The sequence below is a fragment of the Seriola dumerili genome, unplaced genomic scaffold (genome assembly GCF_002260705.1).
Source record: "Seriola dumerili isolate Sdu_G_001 unplaced genomic scaffold, Sdu_1.0 BDQW01000138.1, whole genome shotgun sequence".
NCBI classification, from domain to species: domain Eukaryota; kingdom Metazoa; phylum Chordata; class Actinopteri; order Carangiformes; family Carangidae; genus Seriola; species Seriola dumerili.
Window position 1 is genome coordinate 11633115 of NW_019174393.1, and position 24809 is coordinate 11657923.

General features: G+C 34.7%; 1 protein-coding gene across 2 annotated transcripts in view; it reads left to right on the top strand.

Annotated features, from left to right (window-relative positions):
* Positions 1-24809, top strand: part of LOC111224534 (troponin T, cardiac muscle isoforms-like) — a 25962-nt gene continuing 1153 nt past the window's right edge. Inside the window, exons 1-16 of one of the 2 annotated variants that reach the window (XM_022749067.1) lie at positions 1-60; positions 3124-3174; positions 3281-3288; positions 4952-4975; positions 5623-5640; positions 5948-5962; positions 6493-6513; positions 7224-7245; positions 7344-7404; positions 8359-8475; positions 8569-8646; positions 9731-9844; positions 9963-10075; positions 10277-10367; positions 11166-11206; positions 23965-24002. In XM_022749067.1, coding sequence (XP_022604788.1) covers positions 3140-3174; positions 3281-3288; positions 4952-4975; positions 5623-5640; positions 5948-5962; positions 6493-6513; positions 7224-7245; positions 7344-7404; positions 8359-8475; positions 8569-8646; positions 9731-9844; positions 9963-10075; positions 10277-10367; positions 11166-11206; positions 23965-24002 — 796 coding nt within the window. In that variant the 5' untranslated portion in view covers positions 1-60; positions 3124-3139. The remainder of the gene's footprint in view (positions 61-3123; positions 3175-3280; positions 3289-4951; positions 4976-5622; positions 5641-5947; positions 5963-6492; positions 6514-7223; positions 7246-7343; positions 7405-8358; positions 8476-8568; positions 8647-9730; positions 9845-9962; positions 10076-10276; positions 10368-11165; positions 11207-23964; positions 24003-24809) is intronic. The other variant, XM_022749068.1, reaches the window with a different exon arrangement.

The window sequence follows — 24809 nt, forward strand, 5'->3', positions numbered from 1 at the left end:
TGAAAGAATAAGACCTGAACGTGCTGCTAATCCCGTCTCTTCCTCAGGGATATACACGAGGTAAGAGCACGACCATGACCTCTGGGTGCATGACAGTAAAAACGTCAGTAACATCTTTCAATCACTGTTTTTTTTAACTCTGTATTGATGTTCAGTTCATATTTTGCAGTTTTTAATGAAAATATCTGTCCGTTTGTTTAAAAATCTTGATCAATTTGACAAAAACTTAGACGAGCTGTGCTGAATTAAATCCATAAAACCCCTCAGCATGATCTAACATCTAGCTGTTAACTCATACAAAGCCATGAATGCTGAATGAAATTGGCTCAGGCGGTGCCTAAGTAGACTCTTAAAGATTTTATGATGGCTTTTCTTTGATGTATTCTGATCTGAGCAGTGCATATGCTGGTGAAGAAGGTGCTAAGCTCGCCCCTGAGACTGCCGTGTTGGTAGCATGCTTTGGGCTTTGACTTAATGCTGCCTAATGCCGAAACCAGCACCCGCAACATTCCTGCCTCTGTCAGATTGTGTGTTATTCCACAATTTCAGCCAGACGGGGACTGACCGCATGCATTAAAGCAAATACACATTTAATACCCCAGCCATGACAGCCCTCATACACACACTGAATTCTTTTTGGGTTTCCAGTCAGTGCTTTTCTTCAGCCAGATGGTATTCGTCTATTTCTCCTTTTCTGTCTTTCCCAGGCTCGCTCACTTTCTCTTCACTTTCTCCTCCTCGTATTTCTCTTTCCCTCGTCTTTTGACGTAAACTGCTCAGATCTGACGACACAAGTAACAACCACACTGGGACTCCATGCACCACCATGTTTGAATTTGAGCAGAGATGTAACAGAATTTAAACAGAAGCATGACTTTGGACAGTAACCATATACAGGGAAGGTGTAAATATGGCATGTAGAGATTGAATGTGCAGCTGGCCTGCTGAAACGACTTGGGGGGAAAAAAAGAACAGGACTGCAGCCAGGCAGGAGGAGGAGGAGGAGGAGGAGGAGGGACGGTGGAAATGGAGATGTGGAGCTAATTTTCTCTGTCCCAACATCACCCATCCAACATGTATATGAAATATGTTCCTATTATTACACAAAAAAAATGGAATGAACTTGTTTCTATGATGAGGAATATGTTTAAGAAACAAGACAAAGTCCTGAGAGGCATTGTTATAAAAATGTTCCCCAACCAGCAGCTGACCAAACCGCAATGACAAAAATAGCCTGTCTGAATGTGGGTCCCAGCTCACTGATTTACTGTGAGTACGTTGAGGTGAGCCAAACCCATTGTCTGGAGGAGTAGCTCCACACCTGTTCAAAAGCACGCTCTATTATTCTTAAAAATAGACCCTTGCTCTCCCCCACTGTTCAGCTCCACTGACACCAGTTTTATGATCTGGTGATTTATAAGCATGTGGAAAATACGTGGTCCAAGGGACTGTTGTGCACAATCATATTCTGATATATAAGGAACCTAGTGATACCACGGCCTTATTGCATTCATCCCTGTAACCTTGACCCCAAACACCCTGGTGTTGTTTTGTTAGGTTATGGAGGCTAGATCGACTATAGTTACCCGTCTTTATATAAAGATACTGTATATAATTGGAATTGTTCCAATGCATACAAGCTTACTGTATTTTCTTAAATGATTTAGCATTGCACAATACTTTACAAATTTTTTATTAAAAATGCATGTTTGCTTTTTTGCCGAGAGTTAGATGTGAAGATAAATACGACTCTCACATCTGTACAGTAAATATTGAAAGCCAAGCTCTTTCCAAAGGTTTTAAAAAGATAAAAATAAAAAGTCATTTTACACGTAAATCTAAAGGGTGGAAATTAACATGTTATATCTTGTTTGTCTAAGTCATACAAAAACGACCCCCCCCCCCCCCCCCCCCACAAGTTGTGGTTTTACGCGGTAAAGTTCTGGACTAAATCTTGAGCTGGACTCCAGGTACAAGAGTTGTATCGATCTTCTCATCTAACTCTCAGAACGAAGCAAAGCAAACAAGTGTATTTTCAAAAATGACAAACTATTCCTTCCTTCCTTCCTTCATTGGTATGTATGGATCAAGCTTCAAAACACTGTATCTTAGATTTCCCATTATGCAACTCAACAGAGTGTAGCCTACTTCTTTCACTTCTTTTCAAACTTTCTTCAGAAAAGTCTGAGATAACCTTGATGGCATCACCATGACATCATCAGGATTATTTTCTCAGACTTTGTAAAGCTCCTTCCAAAGCCACAGAGGACATTGTACAATTGTTTATACAGGTTGACAAGTACTCCTCATGACAGGTAAATTAAGTAAAATTTCTGGAATGCCCCTTTAATGAATCAAGTAAACTGAAATCAAATGGAAGCATTATGACGGATATTTCTTTGTGTACTTCAAAGTCTTTTGAGCACCTGGAAAATTGTTTACGTATCAAAGCTAATATGATATGCGTGGCTTCAGAAAAGTCAGGGTGTCCCTGAAGAACTCTTGTAGTCCTGGTAGTTTCAGTGCTGTTCAGACTCCAGTCGACTGCCTGAAGCCTTGATCAGTGCCAAGAGGAAATGGCTGAGGATTAGGCCTGGAGCTGTTTAAAGCCCTGGGCCTCTGCTTGCAGTGCCCATGGTGGAATCATTTCAAATTCTACAATTGCTCCAATCTCCCAGCATGTAGCCAAAGGGTTTTTTTGTTTTTTTTTTTTTTTCTTTGTAGGTTTTGCGTTTAGTTGTTTGCACAAATGATAAAAGCACTGAAAGGAGAAGAAAAGAAAAGCACTACAACCCATCTGTCCGAGGGAAAGAAATCTCAAGAGCTCGTAAAAAACATTACAGTTGATAAGATAAAGAGGAAAATATCAAGAAGGCAAACAACAATACAAATCACAGCAAGAAAAACATTAAAATACAAAAATAAATGTGAACAGTCCTAATTATATTGAGCCCAAGAGAACTGAGTATTTGTGTGAGTGAGTGTGTGTCAATTTAACAGCTGCATTAAAATTCTGTTACTAACTCAAAACAAAGGAATTCATTAAAAATGAGTCTTGCAATCTGTGTGATAAATTGAAGTGGAGATATTTGCATTTATTGTGTGCTTTCTGCTTCGATTCAGGTACTTTTAATCCAAGATGTCTGAAGTAGAGGTAGAAGTAGAGGAGATGCTGTGAGTACTTTCACTATATCTTCCAAACATTTCTTGTTTTTATATACAAAGTATGATTTTGACTTATTCATCCAAAAGTTCAAATCTTCACTTCTTTTATTTTCAGGGAGGAAGGTAAGTAAAGGCTTTGAGAGCATTCACTGTGTTTTTGAAAGCAAAATGTCACGTCCAAGCTTCCATTGCGAGATGTAGCTGACCTGATTATGTCCACTCAGAGGTAGAAACCCAGGAAGAGGAAGGTAAAGGCTTCTGCACGGCTTCGTGTGTGTGTATAGTCTTGTTTCCTGTGTGTCTACTGCTGTTAGTGTCTGCTGTCAGTGATGAAAACCATAGCAAGCTAGCTGAATGTATTTTCTGTTTGAACGTTAACACTTCATTTGTCAACACTGATCCATCAGCTCATGTATAACTGTCACTTTGTATCAAAATTATCTTCATCCCATTTTTAGCACTCATACATCTGTGTTTCAATATTCTGACAAAGGTTGCATGGAGGGTTTTCTGATTTGACTCCAAGTCAGATTTGACTCAAAAGTCTGTATGTTGTGGTGTTTTAATACATGCCATTATTTGGACAAATAACATTATATTCATATTTTTTTTATAAACTGCAAAAACACATTATAAAAGCATCAGTGATGGAAAGTAACTGAGCACATTACTCGAGTACTGCTCTTTGTACTTTTTGTGAGAAATAGGCTATTTAACTTTCTGTTTAACTAGTATTTGACTATAGTTACAAAAAATGTATTGTTAAATCAACTGTTTGACTTTGGAGAAATATGACAATTTGCTTTCCTGCCAAGTAAGATGGGAAGATTAATGTCTATGCTGAGAATCTAGCCCGAGCTAGCATCTGGTTAGCTTAGCTTCCCATCAAAAAAATGGAAGCAGGAAGCTGCGGTCCAAAGGTAACAAAATCCACCCAACAGCTACCTCTAAAGCTTGCACATCAACACGTTATATCTTTTGTTTAATCTGTAAAAAAAAATAAATAAATAAATTTTTTTAAAAAGTGTCGACAAGATTTGTGGTTTAGCTAGCCAGGCTTTCCTCTGTTTCCAGTCTTCATGCTAATCTATGCTAATCTAAGATAACCAGCAGGTACGAACATCTCTTGCCTTTGGCAAGAAAGCAAATTAGTGTATTTCTCAACATGTTTATGAGGTCACACTGACTTGTGACCCCTCTCAGAAAAGTAGTGTAGTTGAGGCCCCATGTCTATGAGCTCCCCTGAGTTTTGATACTTTTATTTAAGTAAGTTGAATGCAGAACTTTATACGTTGCATTTATAAATTGGTACTTTTGAGCAGTAGACAGAGAAAAACTGCACATTTTTTTTTCCTGTTGTTCTGTTATGTTTTGAGATTTTGTATTGTTACAAACAGCTCACAGGCTCAGTTTGTTATCAGATCATTCCCTGTTTTAGCTTTGTTCAGAATGAATGTAGACACCAGCACTGTTTTTTCAGTGCATCCCAAGAGACAATATCACAGTGCTCGGAGTTTGACCAAATCCCAGCCGCAAGCTGTTTGCCAGCGTCTCACTGATCCACTAATCCATATTTTGTTCACTCAGTCATAGAGGCACTGAAAAAGAAAGGTTTGTATGAGTTGTTTTTGTCTGTAAATAATGCCTTTCACTTTTTTCTTCACTTTCACACTTGTGGGATATTACTGTAGTGTGTGTTGGGCACCACGTCTTCTTCTGTCATGCTTTTTGGCCAACAATGACAGGTTATGGCTTCATTAATCTTTGTCATGTTCTTGTTATGTAGAAGAAGCTGCACCTGAAGTAGAAGGTAATTTTCTTCTTTTTCCATTTTTCTATGTGCCGGTAGGCTATAACTGCAGCTGCTGTTTTATAGAATAATCAAAGCATTGCTTGTGCATTACATACAAATTATATAAAAGCTCTTATTCTCTTCAAATAGAGCCTCCATCTGCACATCTTAGTAAATATTAAATAGTCTTTTCAATCTCTTCTCATTCACTTCAGCATGTCACTATTCATTTACTTTTATCAATATTAGCTTTTTCATGTTGAGTATTCACTAATCACTGCAATGTTTGGCTGCTGAGGAGCCGCCTGCTGAGTTAGTATTTGATGAAATCATTCCAAAATGAGATATCCACTTTGTTTAAAGTGTGACATCTACTCAGACAAAATTACCGTTTGCCTGCAAGAAAAAGTCACTGCTGATTATTGTTGAAACTTTGGCTATTATTACTTTGGCTTTATCTATTTACAGACACAAAACTGATATTTCAGATTTCAATTTTAATCATCAGTAATATTTTTTATTTAATTTGAATGTTTTGTAAACCTCTTCATCATCACCGCATACACAGTATGTATTTACTTGCTTTAAGACTGCAAAGAGAGATTGTTTGTATAAAATGGAATTGTTGCATATAATCAAATTTTCATTATTTCACACCACCTCAGAACCTCCCACCGCTGAAGGTAATGACTTTTTCTTCTGTTAAATTCTATTGTGCAACAATAATCAATAGCCTTCTTGTAATTGCTCGAATGTCAGCTGTTCCAGTTCAAACTGGTGTTCTTATTTATGGAAAAAAAGTAGCATTTTGATTTGATGTCTGACATCTTTTCTTTTTACTTCAGCATGTTTTGGTTGAATCATTACCTTAGGTAACATGAACATATTGTAGCTGAATGATACCATGAATATTTACTGATGAGCTATTCTCCATTTCTTCCACTGATCATGATCGCTGATCAACTGTCTGCTCACATTGCCTTCGCAAAGAGCCTGCAGAGGAAGGTAACATATGGTGTATCTGTTCAAACTTTTATGCATGGTGTGACTAAATAACACTATATCACTCTGGTATGTGCATCCCACCTTGTTTTGCAGTCATTTAGTTGAGGCAAGAAGACCTTAGTGCTGAGATATTTGTGGGGAATAATAATAGTAAGTTTCAATCTTTACAAATCCCTGTTACAGAAGAATTCATATATGGTGCTATTTTTTATTTATTTATTTTTTCTTGTGCCTTATTTATTCTGTTAAAACACTTATAAAAGAACTGCCCCTGCTATCTGAAGGTAACCTAAGCTTTCATGGCTTGAAACCCCTTAGAATACTCACACCGTAACCCAGTATGACAAAGCATACAGAAACCGTTTAGACTTTCCCTTTCTCCCTCTGACAGGCAGGGACGTCTGTCATATCAAAATATATAAAGCAGATATCTGCTCTGAGTGAAATAGTATTTGTGAATAATACAGTAAATCCATTTGCATTCTGCCTGCTGATGCACTAACAGTCTTTTTTAATGTCTTCTGCCGTAGAGTCTCCAGCTGCAGATGAAGGTACTGTTGCCTGCTGAGGAGGCCTTATGGTTAAAGTCTGTGATCATTACTGTAGTTTAACAGGAATGTCTGGTGTCTTCAACTGTCTGTTTGATGAGTGCTGCAAACCACAAAGTGCTGTACAACACATGCTCACAAACACTGCCAAAATAAAGGCTATGTGGTATTTCAAAAACAGCTTTTGAGACACCATGAAGAAATCCTTTTTTTTTCTTTCTTTTTCTTTTTTTTTTTTAAGACAGAGTGCACTGAATTTCAGCATGTTGTTGCACATTATGTTACACATGCTGTTCATTATGTGGCCACTGTGCTGGACATTGTGTATAAAATGGCTACAGACAGTGCATGATAGTTGTAACAGACAGGACCAAATCTTTTGTACAGAATCCAGCAAGTAATTATTCACAGACACGGTACATTTTGTTAGTGTGTGTTGAGTGGGTTTGCTGCCTATTGTTCCAGTTTTGAGATTCAGTCACTGATAATCTCAGCCTGCAGGAGAGAGTCAGGCTAAGTGAGCATTGTCATTTTATTTATCAATGATCAAACTATTTGACATGTTAGATAAAAAATTTATATCACAAATATATTGGTTTAATATTTGGTCTTAAAAACTTAATTGATATTTAAAATAAACTTGTACGGAAGATGAAAAAGTATACTGTATTAGGTGGTATCTTAACTGTGATTATCCCTTTTTACTGTAATAGATGACTCAAAACCCAAACCAAAGTAAGTCTTTCATCATTTGAATTTGAATCATTCCCCATCATCCAACTGGTGACTAGTTAAAGTTCTTGTTATTCTAACCCAGTAATGTTATATTTCAGGGCATTTGCTCCGGCTATAGCTGTGCCTAAGATACCAGAGGGAGAAAAAGTCGACTTTGACGTGAGTGATTGATGTCATTTTATTTAAAGTTATTTTTTGGGGCAGTTTTCTTGCCTTTGTTTAGATAGGGACAGTGAGAGAGTGACAGGAAAGTTTGAGAGAGAGAGAGAGAGAGAGAGAGAGAGAGAGAGAGAGGGGATGACATGCAGCAAAGGGCTGGGTCAGACTCGAACCCATGGCTGCTGCGGTAAGGACTGAGCCTAAGTAGTATGCGCTCCAGTAGTTGAGCCACTGGGGCATCCAGATTGATGCCATTTTAAAAGAATAGTTTGACATTTAGGGATTTTCTTGCTGAGTGTTACATGAGACGGTCAATTTTTTTTCACATGTAGATGCATCAGCAGACCATTAACTTAGCTTTTCCACAAAGACTGGAAACAGGACGTTTTTACACTTTAGTTTTTGTACAGGTTTAAAAGAAAATAAGATAGATTAGAGAGGATTTATTTATGTATTAACCTTTTTAGAGAGCCAGGCTTGCTGTTTCCCACTGTTTCCAGTCTTAATGCTAAACTAAGCTCACGGGCTGATGGCTAGGGCTTTATTTTTAGTGCACAGACATGAGTGATATTGATTTCCTCATCAAACACACAGAAAGGTGTATGGGCAGTGTTTCTTTATGCAACACGGATACAAATACACTATCATGAATTTATAATTAATGAATACAGAATGAGTAGTTCTGTATTTCTACTAAATATTTCATGTAAATGTATGGTGAAAGTTTTTCTTTTTTGTGTGTATGTATCTACAAGGTGGTGTCTGCCTGCTTTTCTTATATACTTCTAGATTTGTGAGAACTAAGTGTCTAATAGTTTAGTGTCATGACTTTTAGGTAACTGAATAAGTTTGAGTTGGTTTGGGCTTCTGTAATCCTAAACCCAGGTCTTGATTTTGAGGTTTTGGAATGGATATCATGAGTAAAGCACTACAAATGTGTGTATATGACTGCAGGACATCCAAAAGAAGCGTCAGGAGAAGGATCTGACAGAGCTGCAGTCTCTGATCGAGGCCCACTTCATTCAGAGGAAGAAGGACGAGGAGGAGCTCATCGCTCTCGTTAACAGGATCGTAAGTCTTTAAGGAAAGCATGCTAGATCCCTTGAGTGATGCACCACCCAACAATTACATTGTGTGTGTTTGTGTGTGGACATGGATGTGCAGGAGAAGCGTCGTGCTGAGAGGGCTGAACAGCAGAGGATCCGTGCAGAGCAGGAGAAGGAGAGGCAGGTTCGCCTTGCTGTGAGTAATCAGTCATCTCATCTTTTTCAGGACATGACCCTGTATACAACAAATAAATGACTGGCACCCTGTAGTTTCACAGAGTTCCCAAATGCAATTAGGGAGTGGGACATGTGTGTCTCCTGGTGGGAAATCTTCTCTGGCTGCAGAAGTGACAGATACAATCTACTAATCAACAGTGGAGGAATACTCTATCCATTATGTTTTTGCCAATATTTCCTCTCTTTAATGTGATATATTGCAAAGCACCAGAGAAAGGCCAATCTTGAATATATGAGTGTGCTATGCCAAGTTTATTAATGTCACAATACAAAATGTCCTTTGCAACTTTAATATCGGCTCAGACGACCTAGATTTAGATCAAATTTAAGTCTTTGCCTCGTAGTTATGATTTCTGTTTATGATTTTATTATTCACTACATTAGGACTGCTGGGTAAAAATAATGTATCCCCAAGATGGAGTTTTCTCTTTCTTACTTTAAAGCTGCACTAGTCAATCCTTTTGATAATAACAATGGATAAAACAACTGTTTAATATGAAAGGAAGACAACTATTACCAAATTTTGCAGTACCTCTTATAGCTATACAGAGCGTTTTAGTGTCTTTCAGCTCGTTTTGGTTTTACAGCCTGCAGCTTTAATGTTTTGGTTCACTCTCAAGGCTCCCAGAGCATTGTTTCCAGCTGCTGCAGGCAGCTATACACTGCCTTCCCCAGGAATAATGGGCACACAATTCAAAGTTAGCAACTAGGTAGTGAACACAGTATAGCATTTAGCAGCTTAAAAGCCAGAAACACGGTTTCAAATGAATCGTAAATAAAGTTGCTCCATATGAACTGAATAAATGGTAACTTTGCAGATCAACCTAAAAAGTAATATGTTGATGTTGTGGTTACACCTTGTATCCACTGCCCCCAAGTGGCCAAAGAAATAAGTAAATGTAGGTAAATCTTGAAATCAAAATTAAGCTTATTGTCATGGCAAACAGATTTTCCTGCAGCTATGGTAAAGGTTACTTTAGTATTTCAAAGGTGAGCAGGTGTTTCTTTTCCCCCATGACTACGCTGTACAATCTGTACTGCAGGAAGAGAAGGAGAGGAAGGAGCTGGAGGAGGCACGTAAGAAGCTGGATGAGGACGCCAAGAAGAAAAAAGCTCTGACAAACAGGACTCAGCAGTTTGGTGGTGTCCAACAGAGGGTCAGTCATCCCACATAAGCACACATACATTTGAGTTTCAAAATTTGCTGCTTAGTTTGTAGTGTAAATGTGGCTTCTTTCTTTCTTGTTCTTTCGTCTTTTTAATTCTCCCATCCAGCAAGATGGCAAGAAGGGAGCTAAAAAGCAGACGGAGAGAGAGAAGAAGAAGAAGATCCTGGCAGAGAGGAGGAAGCCTCTCAACATTGACCATCTCAATGAGGACAAATTGAAGTAAGGACACAGAGTTTTTGCTAAGCAGTTATTTTTCACAGTTCTGTAGACAGACTGATAACCATATTTCCAGTCTGATGCAGGTGATTTGTTTGTCTATAAACCGCCATCAACTTCCCATTCCCAGTGTCAGTGTTTTACAGTTTTAACAGGGCCTTTGAGTTTTCTGTTTCTTAACTCCTCCTGGTTTTTGCTCAAAAGGGAGAAGGCCAATGAGCTGTGGCAGTGGCTGCTGACACTGGAAGCTGAGAAGTTTGACCTTGGCGAGAAATTGAAGAGACAGAAATATGATGTAAGTACTTTGCCTCGGGATGTTCATGTGGCGATTGCTCCGTGAAATCGCATAAGGGAAAACCCTTTCTCTCCAAATTTACCTGCCTCTAAAACAATAGTGTTAGTTTAAAAGTTAATTCAGTCTGGTTAGGAAATGTTTTTAAAAGAATAGTTTGACATTTGGGGAAATACTCTCATGTCTGTATGGTAAATCTGAAGTTACAGCTAAAGTAGCAGCCAATTAGCTTATCTTAGCAAAGACTGGAAACAGGGGAACGGTTATCTTGGCTCCGTCCAATGAAAAATAATATGCTAACTAGTGAGCCTTATAGGTACTAGGCAGATTTTATTACCTTTGAACAGAGCCAGGCTAATTGTTTCCCATCTTTATGCTAAGCTACGCGAACTGGCTGCTGGGTCCAGCTGTAGCATTAAATCTCCCCTGCTAACTCCCAGTAAATGAGGGAGTATATTTCCCAAAATTTCTTAATATTTGTTAATGGTCTTTGCTTGCAAAAAAGGAAATAATAGGATGTAGATCTTAGTGTTTTTGTTTTTTTTTTTAAGAAAAAAAGAAATCTCTATGGCATGCCTAAGAAATTAGCGCATCTATAATATATTAACAATTTAAACTGATTTATGTTCTTACATCAATTTAGTTAATTAGATAAAATGATAAAGCCAAACTTTGCAAACTGATGGTGCACAGTCTACAGCCCTGAAAAAGCCACATATTTTGAAAGCTGAAACTACTACACTTCTAATGCAAGGCTGTCCTCAGGGCACCTATCTAAAATAAATGTGACCTGACTTCCAGATCAATGTGCTCCAGACCCGAATCAATGAGCAGCAGAAGTTGTGAGTAACTCTTAATGAGGAGAGTGAGCCTCATGGTTGTTGTGTAGTTTTGCTGTCCGTGTGCTGAAGGGTCACAAACCGAGACTCGGGCTGCAGGAAGCATCTGAGCGACACGAACAGAAGGTGAAGCTGGTGGTGTGTCTTGATGAGGAAGCTTGCACAAGCTGGAATGTGGTTGTATTTAATCCAGGAAAAGAAGTCCCAAAAGTCAGATATTCTATTACTACAGCTAGTCAGTGTTTACCGTTAAAGTATGCACAATTTAAAGAACCAGAAACATAAGACAGTAGTTTGATATTTTAGGAAATTATTTCTTGTCGACAGTTATGAGAAGATCTATACTACTTGCATATCTCTGTTAAATGTAAGGTTTTGGCCAGCAGCTGTTTAGCTTAGATTACTGTGGAGATGGAAAACGGGAAAATGGCCAAAGGTAAGAAAATCCAGAATGAACATAAAAGATGTAGAGTGTGTATTTCCAAGCTTCCTGCAGCTGTCATACAGTGTTGGCAGAAGGAGAAAACCTCACATTCTGCAGGGGAGCTTTCTTACAAGGGTGTAGGTTTGCTTATGGACGTATATTTGAGTGAACTCGTTCGCACTGTGTTTGGAGTGAAGTCACATTTGATCATTCCAATGTGCTTTCCAAGAGGATATGTCTCCAACACAACCGATTTTAGGCATGCTAGCATTTGATTGACTAAAAGGGCAAGGGCTATCTGAGGCTCATTTCATGTGAGAATATCTATTTAACCATTTTATCTAGCATTAACTAGCAAGCTACCCTGGCTTCTGTCTTCTGTAGGCTAGCAGTCAGTTTGATTGCAGGAGTAAACATGAAATGGTGGATCTCTCAAAGTATGGGGGTAGTTTCTGTGGAAAAATCCTCATGAAAATATCAACATGAATATGATGACTTTTTATGCCTTACTATACTGTGCCTTTTTTTATACCTTAATATACTATGACAACTTTATGCCTTACTATACTATGACCTTTTTATGCCTTACTATACTATATCATTTTTATGCGTTGTATACAGTGACTTTTTATTCCTTGCCATGCCCTTTTTATGCCTCACTGTATTATGACGGTTTTATGCCTTTTTATGTCTTAGTGCACTGTCGTTTTTTTGCCATGCTATACTATTACATTTTCATGCCTTATTATACTATGACATTTTTATGACTTTTTACGCCTCACTATACTATGGCGTTTTTATGCCTTTTTATTCCTTGCAATACTATGTTTTTATGCATTACTATACGATGGTATTTTCATGAGTTTTTATGCCTTATGATACTATGTTGTACTCATGACTTTTTATGCTTTAGTACACTATGACGTTTCTATGACTTTTTATGCCTTGCTATACTGTGTGGTTGTTATGCCTTGCTATTCTGAGGTTTCTTTGACTTTTTACGCCTTAATATACGATGTAGTTTTTATGACTTTTTCTATGCCTTGATATACTATGACATTTTTATGCCTTACTATACCAAGTCATTTATATGACTTCCTATGCCTCACTATACTATGACGTTTTTATGACTTAATATACTATGTCGTTTTTGACTTTTTACGTCTTACTATATTATGACTTTTTATGCCTTACTATACTATGTCGTTTATTATGCCTCATTGAAAAGATGATTTATTATGTCAGAAAGATGAAAAAGTAAACACATTCAGACCGACAAGTCAACACCACAATGTGGCTGGTTTTATTCGTGAACAAAGGAAAGATTTGGTACAAGGCACACTGAGATCTTTCTCCAAATAACTCTCTGATGTGATCACATCCGTGGCGCCTCTTAGGTTTTACTTGCCCTTCTTCAGAGGTCCTGAGATCATCCATCTGTGAGATTTTAACAATATAAGCAAATACAAACATTCATAATGTTTAACAATTAATGCCTTGCACTATTCTATGCCTGTGACCTTTTCATGTCTTTTTATACCTTGCTATACTATGACATTCTAGAAATACCTAAAAACGTCATAGTATAGTATGGCATAAAAAGTAAAAAAAAAAAAAAAAAAAGACGGTATATTGACGCATAAAAGTTCATGAAAACATCATAGCATAGTAAGGCATAAAAATGCCAAAAAAAAGTCTTAGTATACAATGGCAAAAAAGGTCAAAAGAACATCATATATTAACGCATAAAAGTGCATGAAAACGTCATAGTATGGCAAGTCACAAGACAAAATGATATAGTAAGTCATGAAAATGCCAGAGAACATCATAGTATAGTATGGCAAAAAAAATAAAAAAAAACATGATAGTATATTAATGCATTAAAGGTCTTCAAAATGGGATAGTATGGTGAGCCATCAAATGACATAGCATAGTAAGGCATAAAAATGCCAAAAAAAGTCTTAGCATACAATGGCATAGAAATACCTAAAAAAGGCATAAAAGGTCATGAAAACGTCATAGTATGGCAAGGAATGAGACGAAATTATAAAGTAAGGCATAAAAATGCCAAAAAACATCATAGTATAGCATGGCAAAAAAAATCAAACGTCATAGTATAGTATGGCATAAAAAGTCAAAAAATCATGATGGTATATTAAGGCATAAAAGGTCATGAAAACGTCATAGTATGGCAAGGAATGAGACGAAATTATAAAGTAAGGCATAAAAATGCCAAAAAGCATCATAGTATAGCATGGCAAAAAAAGTCAAACGTCATAGTATAGTATGGCATAAAAAGTCAAAAAATCATGATGGTATATTAAGGCATAAAAGGTCATGAAAACGTCATAGTATGGCAAGGAATGAGACGAAATTATAAAGTAAGGCATAAAAATGCCAAAAAGCATCATAGTATAGCATGGCAAAAAAAGTCAAACGTCATAGTATAGTATGGCATAAAAAGTCAAAAAATCATGATGGTATATTAAGGCATAAAAGGTCATGAAAACGTCATAGTATGGCAAGGAATGAGACGAAATTATAAAGTAAGGCATAAAAATGCCAAAAAGCATCATAGTATAGCATGGCAAAAAAAGTCAAACGTCATAGTATAGTATGGCATAAAAAGTCAAAAAATCATGATGGTATATTAAGGCATAAAAGGTCATGAAAACGTCATAGTATGGCAAGGAATGAGACGAAATTATAAAGTAAGGCATAAAAATGCCAAAAAGCATCATAGTATAGCATGGCAAAAAAAGTCAAACGTCATAGTATAGTATGGCATAAAAAGTCAAAAAATCATGATGGTATATTAAGGCATAAAAGGTCATGAAAACGTCATAGTATGGCAAGGAATGAGACGAAATTATAAAGTAAGGCATAAAAATGCCAAAAAGCATCATAGTATAGCATGGCAAAAAAAGTCAAACGTCATAGTATAGTATGGCATAAAAAGTCAAAAAATCATGATGGTATATTAAGGCATAAAAGGTCATGAAAACGTCATAGTATGGCAAGGAATGAGACGAAATTATAAAGTAAGGCATAAAAATGCCAAAAAGCATCATAGTATAGCATGGCAAAAAAAGTCAAACGTCATAGTATAGTATGGCATAAAAAGTCAAAAAATCATGATGGTATATTAAGGCATAAAAGGTCATGAAAACGTCATAGTATGGCAAGGAATGAGACGAAATTATAAAGTAAGGCATAAAAATGCCAAAAAGCATCATAGTATAGCATGGCAAAAAAAGTCAAACGTCATAGTATAGTATGGCATAAAAAGTCAAAAAATCATGATGGTATATTAAGGCATAAAAGGTCATGAAAACGTCATAGTATGGCAAGGAATGAGACGAAATTATAAAGTAAGGCATAAAAATGCCAAAAAGCATCATAGTATAGCATGGCAAAAAAAGTCAAACGTCATAGTATAGTATGGCATAAAAAGTCAAAAAATCATGATGGTATATTAAGGCATAAATGGTCATAATATCATCGTAGTATGGTGAGGCATCAAACGACATAGCATAGTAAGGCATAAAAATGCTAAAAAACATCATATTATAGTATGACAAAAAGTCAAAAAACGTCATAGTATAGTATGACATAAAAAGTCAAAAAAATCATGATGGTATATTAAGGCATAAATGGTCATAATATCATCGTAGTATAGTGAGGCATCAAACGACATAGCATAGTAAGGCATAAAAATGCTAAAAAACATCATAGTATAGTATGACATAAAAAGTCAAAAAAATCATGATGGTATATTAAGGCATAAATGGTCATAATATCATCGTAGTATGGTGAGGCATCAAACGACATAGCATAATGAGGCATGAAAATGCCAAAAAACATCATAGTATAGTATGGCAAAAAATGTCAAAAAACGTCATAGTATAGTATGGCATAAAAAGTCAAAAAAATCATGATGGTATATTAAGGCATAAATGGTCATAATATCATCGTAGTATGGTGAGGCATCAAACGACATAGCATAGTAAGGCATAAAAATGCCAAAAAACATCATAGTATAGTATGGCAAAAAAAGTCAAAAAACGTCATAGTATAGTATGGCATAAAAAGTCAAAAAATCATGATGGTACATTAAGGCATAAAAGGTCATAAAAACATCATAGTATAGTGAGGCATCAAACGACATAGCATAGTAAGGCATAAAAATGCCAAAAAACATCATAGTATAGTATGACATAAAAAGTCAAAAAACGTCATAGTATAGTATGGCATAAAAAGTCAAAAAATCATGATGGTATATTAAGGCATAAATGGTCATAATATCATCGTAGTATGGTGAGGCATCAAACGACATAGCATAGTAAGGCATGAAAATGCCAAAAAACATCATAGTATAGTATGGCAAAAAAAGTCAAAAAACGTCATAGTATAGTATGGCATAAAAAGTCAAAAAATCATGATGGTATATTAAGGCATAAAAGGTCATAAAAACATCATAGTATAGTGAGGCATCAAACGACATAGCATAGTAAGGCATAAAAATGCCAAAAAACATCATAGTATAGTATGACATAAAAAGTCAAAAAACGTCATAGTATAGTATGGCATAAAAAGTCAAAAAATCATGATGGTATATTAAGGCATAAAAGGTCATAAAAACATCATAGTATAGTGAGGCATCAAACGACATAGCATAGTAAGGCATAAAAATGCCAAAAAACATCATAGTATAGTATGACATAAAAAGTCAAAAAACGTCATAGTATAGTATGGCATAAAAAGTCAAAAAATCATGATGGTATATTAAGGCATAAAAGGTCATAAAAACATCATAGTATAGTGAGGCATCAAACGACATAGCATAGTAAGGCATAAAAATGCCAAAAAACATCATAGTATAGTATGACATAAAAAGTCAAAAAACGTCATAGTATAGTATGGCATAAAAAGTCAAAAAATCATGATGGTATATTAAGGCATAAATGGTCATAATATCATCGTAGTATGGTGAGGCATCAAACGACATAGCATAGTAAGGCATGAAAATGCCAAAAAACATCATAGTATAGTATGGCAAAAAAAGTCAAAAAACGTCATAGTATAGTATGGCATAAAAAGTCAAAAAATCATGATGGTATATTAAGGCATAAAAGGTCATAAAAACATCATAGTATAGTGAGGCATCAAACGACATAGCATAGTAAGGCATAAAAATGCCAAAAAACATCATAGTATAGTATGGCATAAAAAGTCAAAAAACGTCATAGTATAGTATGGCATAAAAAGTCAAAAAATCATGATGGTATATTAAGGCATAAAAGGTCATAAAAACATCATAGTATAGTGAGGCATCAAACGACATAGCATAGTAAGGCATAAAAATGCCAAAAAACATCATAGTATAGTATGGCATAAAAAGTCAAAAAACGTCATAGTATAGTATGGCATAAAAAGTCAAAAAATCATGATGGTATATTAAGGCATAAAAGGTCATAAAAACATCATAGTATAGTGAGGCATCAAACGACATAGCATAGTAAGGCATAAAAATGCCAAAAAACATCATAGTATAGTATGGCATAAAAAGTCAAAAAACGTCATAGTATAGTATGGCATAAAAAGTCAAAAAATCATGATGGTATATTAAGGCATAAAAGGTCATAAAAACATCATAGTATAGTGAGGCATCAAACGACATAGCATAGTAAGGCATAAAAATGCCAAAAAACATCATAGTATAGTATGACATAAAAAGTCAAAAAACGTCATAGTATAGTATGGCATAAAAAGTCAAAAAATCATGATGGTATATTAAGGCATAAATGGTCATAATATCATCGTAGTATGGTGAGGCATCAAACGACATAGCATAGTAAGGCATGAAAATGCCAAAAAACATCATAGTATAGTATGGCAAAAAAAGTCAAAAAACGTCATAGTATAGTATGGCATAAAAAGTCAAAAAAACATGATGGTATATTAAGGCATAAAAGGTCATAAAAACATCATAGTATAGTGAGGCATCAAACGACATAGCATAGTAAGGCATAAAAATGCCAAAAAACATCATAGTATAGTATGGCATAAAAAGTCAAAAAACGTCATAGTATAGTATGGCATAAAAAGTCAAAAAAACATGATGGTATATTAAGGCATAAAAGGTCATAAAAACATCATAGTATAGTGAGGCATCAAACGACATAGCATAGTAAGGCATAAAAATGCCAAAAAACATCATAGTATAGTATGACATAAAAAGTCAAAAAACGTCATAGTATAGTATGGCATAAAAAGTCAAAAAATCATGATGGTATATTAAGGCATAAATGGTCATAATATCATCGTAGTATGGTGAGGCATCAAACGACATAGCATAGTAAGGCATAAAAATGCCAAAAAACATCATAGTATAGTATGGCAAAAAAAGTCAAAAAACGTCATAGTATAGTATGGCATAAAAAGTCAAAAAATCATGATGGTATATTAAGGCATAAAAGGTCATAAAAACATCATAGTATAGTGAGGCATCAAACGACATAGCATAGTAAGGCATAAAAATGCCAAAAAACATCATAGTATAGTATGACATAAAAAGTCAAAAAACGTCATAGTATAGTATGGCATAAAAAGTCAAAAAATCATGATGGTATATTAAGGCATAAATGGTCATAATATCATCGTAGTATGGTGAGGCATCAAACGACATAGCATAGTAAGGCATAAAAATGCCAAAAAACATCATAGTATAGTATGGCAAAAAAAGTCAAAAAACGTCATAGTATAGTATGGCATAAAAAGTCAAAAAATCATGATGGTATATTAAGGCATAAAAGGTCATAAAAACATCATAGTATAGTGAGGCATCAAACGACATAGCATAGTAAGGCATAAAAATGCCAAAAAACATCATAGTATAGTATGACATAAAAAGTCAAAAAACGTCATAGTATAGTATGGCATAAAAAGTCAAAAAATCATGATGGTATATTAAGGCATAAAAGGTCATAAAAACATCATAGTATAGTGAGGCATCAAACGACATAGCATAGTAAGGCATAAAAATGCCAAAAAACATCATAGTATAGTATGACATAAAAAGTCAAAAAACGTCATAGTATAGTATGGCATAAAAAGTCAAAAAATCATGATGGTATATTAAGGCATAAAAGGTCATAAAAACATCATAGTATAGTGAGGCATCAAACGACATAGCATAGTAAGGCATAAAAATGCCAAAAAACATCATAGTATAGTATGACATAAAAAGTCAAAAAACGTCATAGTATAGTATGGCATAAAAAGTCAAAAAATCATGATGGTATATTAAGGCATAAATGGTCATAATATCATCGTAGTATGGTGAGGCATCAAACGACATAGCATAGTAAGGCGTGAAAATGCCAAAAAACATCATAGTATAGTATGGCAAAAAAGGCAAAAAACGTCATAGTATAGTATGGCATAAAAAGTCAAAAAATCATGATGGTATATTAAGGCATAAAAGGTCATAAAAACATCATAGTATAGTGAGGCATCAAACGACATAGCATAGTAAGGCATAAAAATGCCAAAAAACATCATAGTATAGTATGACATAAAAAGTCAAAAAACGTCATAGTATAGTATGGCATAAATAGTCAAAAAATCATGATAGTATATCAAGGCATAAATGGTCATAATATCATCGTAGTGTGGTGAGGCATCAAATGACATAGCATAGTAAGGCATAAAAATGCCAAAAAACATCATAGTATAGTATGGCAAAAAAAGTCAAAAAACGTCATAGTATAGTATGGCATAAATAGTCAAAAAATCATGATAGTATATCAAGGCATAAATGGTCATAATATCATCGTAGTGAGGTGAGGCATCAAATGACATAGCATAGTAAGGCATAAAAATGCCAAAAAACATCATAGTATAGTATGGCAAAAAAAGTCAAAAAACGTCATAGTATAGTATGGCATAAATAGTCAAAAAATCATGATAGTATATCAAGGCATAAATGGTCATAATATCATCGTAGTGAGGTGAGGCATCAAATGACATAGCATAGTAAGGCATAAAAATGCCAAAAAACATCATAGTATAGTATGGCAAAAAAAGTCAAAAAACGTCATAGTATAGTATGGCATAAATAGTCAAAAAATCATGATAGTATATCAAGGCATAAATGGTCATAATATCATCGTAGTGAGGTGAGGCATCAAATGACATAGCATAGTAAGGCATAAAAATGCCAAAAAACATCATAGTATAGTATGGCAAAAAAAGTCAAAAAACGTCATAGTATAGTATGGCATAAATAGTCAAAAAATCATGATAGTATATCAAGGCATAAATGGTCATAATATCATCGTAGTGAGGTGAGGCATCAAATGACATAGCATAGTAAGGCATAAAAATGCCAAAAAACATCATAGTATAGTATGGCAAAAAAAGTCAAAAAACGTCATAGTATAGTATGGCATAAATAGTCAAAAAATCATGATAGTATATCAAGGCATAAATGGTCATAATATCATCGTAGTGAGGTGAGGCATCAAATGACATAGCATAGTAAGGCATAAAAATGCCAAAAAACATCATAGTATAGTATGGCAAAAAAAGTCAAAAAACGTCATAGTATAGTATGGCATAAATAGTCAAAAAATCATGATAGTATATCAAGGCATAAATGGTCATAATATCATCGTAGTGAGGTGAGGCATCAAATGACATAGCATAGTAAGGCATAAAAATGCCAAAAAACATCATAGTATAGTATGGCAAAAAAAGTCAAAAAACGTCATAGTATAGTATGGCATAAATAGTCAAAAAATCATGATAGTATATCAAGGCATAAATGGTCATAATATCATCGTAGTGAGGTGAGGCATCAAATGACATAGCATAGTAAGGCATAAAAATGCCAAAAAACATCATAGTATAGTATGGCAAAAAAAGTCAAAAAACGTCATAGTATAGTATGGCATAAATAGTCAAAAAATCATGATAGTATATCAAGGCATAAATGGTCATAATATCATCGTAGTGAGGTGAGGCATCAAATGACATAGCATAGTAAGGCATAAAAATGCCAAAAAACATCATAGTATAGTATGGCAAAAAAAGTCAAAAAACGTCATAGTATAGTATGGCATAAAAAGTCAAAAAAACATGATAGTATAATAATGCATAAAAGGTCATAAAAACATCGTAGTATGGTGAAACATCAAACGACATAGCATAGTTAGGCATAAAAATGCCAAAAAACGTCTTAGCATACAATGGTTTAAAAATGCCAAAAAACGTTATGGTATAGTATGGCATAAAAGGTCAACAAAACATGATAGTATATTAAGGCATAAAAGGTCATGAAAACAAAATGATATAGTAAGGTATAAATATGCCAAAAAACATCATAGTATAGTATGGCATAAAAGGGCAACAAAACATGATAGTATATTAAGGCATAAAAGGGCATGAAAACAAAATGATATAGTAAGGTATAAATATGCCAAAAAACATCATAGTATAGTATGGCATATAAACGGCATATTATAGTAAAGCCCAATAAGCTATATAAACGACACAGTAAAGCACAAAAACTCATAAAAACGACAGTTTATTAAGGCATAAAAACTGATATGAATGACATAGTACAGTGAAGCATAAAAAGGCATCTAAACGATATAGTATAGTAAAGCATAAAAACTCACCAAAATGACAGTTTATTAAGGAATAATAACTCATATAAATTACATAGTACAGTGAGGCATAAAAATGCCAAAAAAGTAGTATACAATGGCATAAAATGTGAAAAAAGCATAGTATATTAATGCATTAAAAGTCATAAAAATATCATAGTATGGTGAGGCATCAAACGACATAGCATAGTAAGGCATAAAAATGCCAAAAAAGTCATAGTATGGCAAGGAATAAGACGAAACTATATAGTAAGGCATAAAAATGCAAAAAACATCATAGTATAGTATGGCAAAAAAAGTCAAAAAATTCATTATGGTATATTAAGGCATAAAAGGTCATAATATCATCGTAGTATGGCGAGGCACCAAACGACATAGCATAGTAAGGCATAAAAATGCCAAAAAACATCATAGTATAGTATGGCAAAAATAATCATAGTATAATATGGCATAAAAAGTCAAAGAGACATGATAGTATATTGAGGCATAAATGGTCATAATATCATCGTAGTATGATGAAGCATCAAACGACATAGCATAGTAAGGCATAAAAATGCCAAAAAACATCATAGTATAGTATGTCATAAAAAGTCAAAAACACGTGATATTATATTAAGGCCTGTAAGATCATAATATCATCGTAGTATTGTGAGGCATCAAACGACATAGCATAGTAAGGCATGAAAATGCCAAAAAACATCATAGTATGGTATGGCAAAAAATGCCAAAAACATCATAGTATAGTATGGCAATAAAAGTCAAAAAACGTCATAGTATAGTATGGCATAAAAAGTCAAAAAAATCATGATGGTATATTAAGGCATAAATGGTCATAATATCATCGTAGTATGGTGAGACATCAAACGACATAGCATAGTAAGGCATGAAAATGCCAAAAAACATCATAGTATGGTATGGCAAAAAATGCCAAAAACATCATAGTATAGTATGGCAATAAAAGTCAAAAAACGTCATAGTATAGTATGGCATAAAAAGTCAAAAAAATCATGATGGTATATTAAGGCATAAATGGTCATAATATCATCGTAGTATGGTGAGGCATCTAACGATACAGCATAGTAAGGCATAAAAATGCCAAAAAACATCATAGTATAGTATGGCAAAAAAAGTCAAAAAACGTCATAGTATAGTATGGCATAAAAAGTCAAAAAATCATGATGGTATATTAAGGCATAAAAGGTCATAAAAACATCGTAGTATGGTGAGACATCAAACAACATAGCATAGTAAGGCATAAAAATTCTAAAAAACATCATAGTATAGTATGGCAAAAAAAGTCAAAAAAACATCATAGTATATAAAGGCATAAATGGTCATAATATAATCGTAGTATGGTGAGGCATCAAACGACATAGCATAGTAAGGCATAAAAATGCCAAAAAACATCATAGTATAGTATGGCATAAAAAGTCAAAAAAACATGATAGTATATTAAGGTATAAAAGGTCATGAAAACGTCATAGTATGGCAAGGCATAAGACGAAACTATATAGTAAGGCATAAAAATGCAAAAAAACATCATAGTATAGTATGGCATAAAAAGTAAAAAAACATGATAGTATATTATTGCATAAAAGGTCATAAAAACATCGTAATATGGTGAGACATCAAACGACATTGCATAGTAAGGCATAAAAATGCCAAAAAAGTCATAGTATAGTTAGGCCCAAAAAGATATATAAAAGACATAGTATGGCATAAAAGCTCATAAAAACATTACAGTATATGAAGTCATAAAAATGTCATCGTATAGTGACGCATAAAATGTCAGAAAAAAACATAAAATAATAAGGCATAAAAGGTCATAAAAACGTCATAGTATGGTCAGATATCAAACAACATGGTATATTAAGGCATAAAAACGTCATAGAAATGTCATAGTATAGTAAGGCATAAAAAGGCATATAAACGACATAGTATATTAAAGCATAAAAGCGTCATAGTTTAGTAAGGCATAAAAACTCAAATACGACAGTATAGTAAGGCATAAAAGCGTAATAGAATAGTAGGGCATAAAATGACATCATATAGTAAGGCATAAAAAGACATAAAAATGTCATAGTATTGTTAGTAAAAAAGCATAAAATCCTCATAGTATAATAAGGAATAAAAACTCATAGAAACGACATCATATAGTAAGGCATAAAAACATCATGGTAGAATAAGGAAAAAAATGTCGTAGTATATAGTAAGGCATAAAAAAGTCATAGTATAGTGTATACACTGTTTAAAATCTGAATCCCTGTGTCTCTAGAACATTATTTCAGCTGTTGTACTTTCTTTCCAACTTTTGACAGCTATAATTTGATCTCAGTGACATTTCTCTGACAGTGTCTCATCCCTCAGTTGTAGCTGTAAGGGACATTTTGACTGCTCATGATGCAAGCACAACCAGAACGTTATAAAAAACATTGTAGTTCTGAGCGTCTGTGGCCAACCCTTTGGGATTTAGTTGACTGATAGCTCAGTCAGGAAGACTAGAGGTGAGTCCCCATCTGCAGATGAAATTCTCTGCATGTCAGGTGAATATGTCTTGCTCTGCCCCTCTTTAGGACCACGAGGTCCGCTCTTTGGCTCAGCTAGTGTCCGGCTGTCTCTACTGTTGTTTGTGTCCTTAGTCCGTCCTCCATGTTTGTCACCCACAGATCAATCTGCTCCAGGCTCGCATTCAGGACCACCAAAGGTAGGTAGCAGCCACCTTTGAACCACACCTCAGATTTTTCAGGAAATCTGAGGTGTAGTTCAAATCAGTGCTCAGTCTTTTTCCTAAAAGCCACTGATCTAGTATTGAGCTGGTTCTCATTTAAAGAGCCTCGGGATATATTTAGTCAGACCATTTTTCTGGCAAAATCTATTCTTTAAAGCTGATTTTGATATTTTATGCATAGCTATCGCTATCCTAGAACACATTTAAACTCTTTCTTTCACTGCTTTACAGGTAAATAAGACTGTAATTTTCAGATCTTCAGTTCAGTGTTACATTATCTCTTATACCCAAGGCCTTTTAAAGTCACATCACCCTACTTAATATAAAGTGGGAACATGTGATGCAGTTTTTTCTGAGTGAGTTGTGAGCGTACTGTAGATTAACATAGTGAATATAGTGTAGTAAACATATTTCTAACTTTGTACAGTGCAGGTCTAACTCTTCTTAGGCTGTAAACAAGTTAAAAAAACGTTCAGATTTTTACCTGTTTGAGACAGCCATGGAAAAGATCACCCCAGTAGTAGAAATTCTGTTCTCTTTTTTTAAAGTTCTTGTGTAATGGCTTGTTCTTTTTTTGGGAATGAATGCAGCATTTTATTACTACTTTTTTTTAAACTATTCTCCACTGGATTATACTTTCCTTAGTATTCCTTATTCTCTTAACTAATGTAGCAACTCTTTTCCATTCATCTATTACTAAGCATCCCTCTTTATGTCTTATTCTAAGCTGGCTGAAAACATTGTGGTACTGATGCGCAGTTACATTTGAGCTTTGAAATTGAT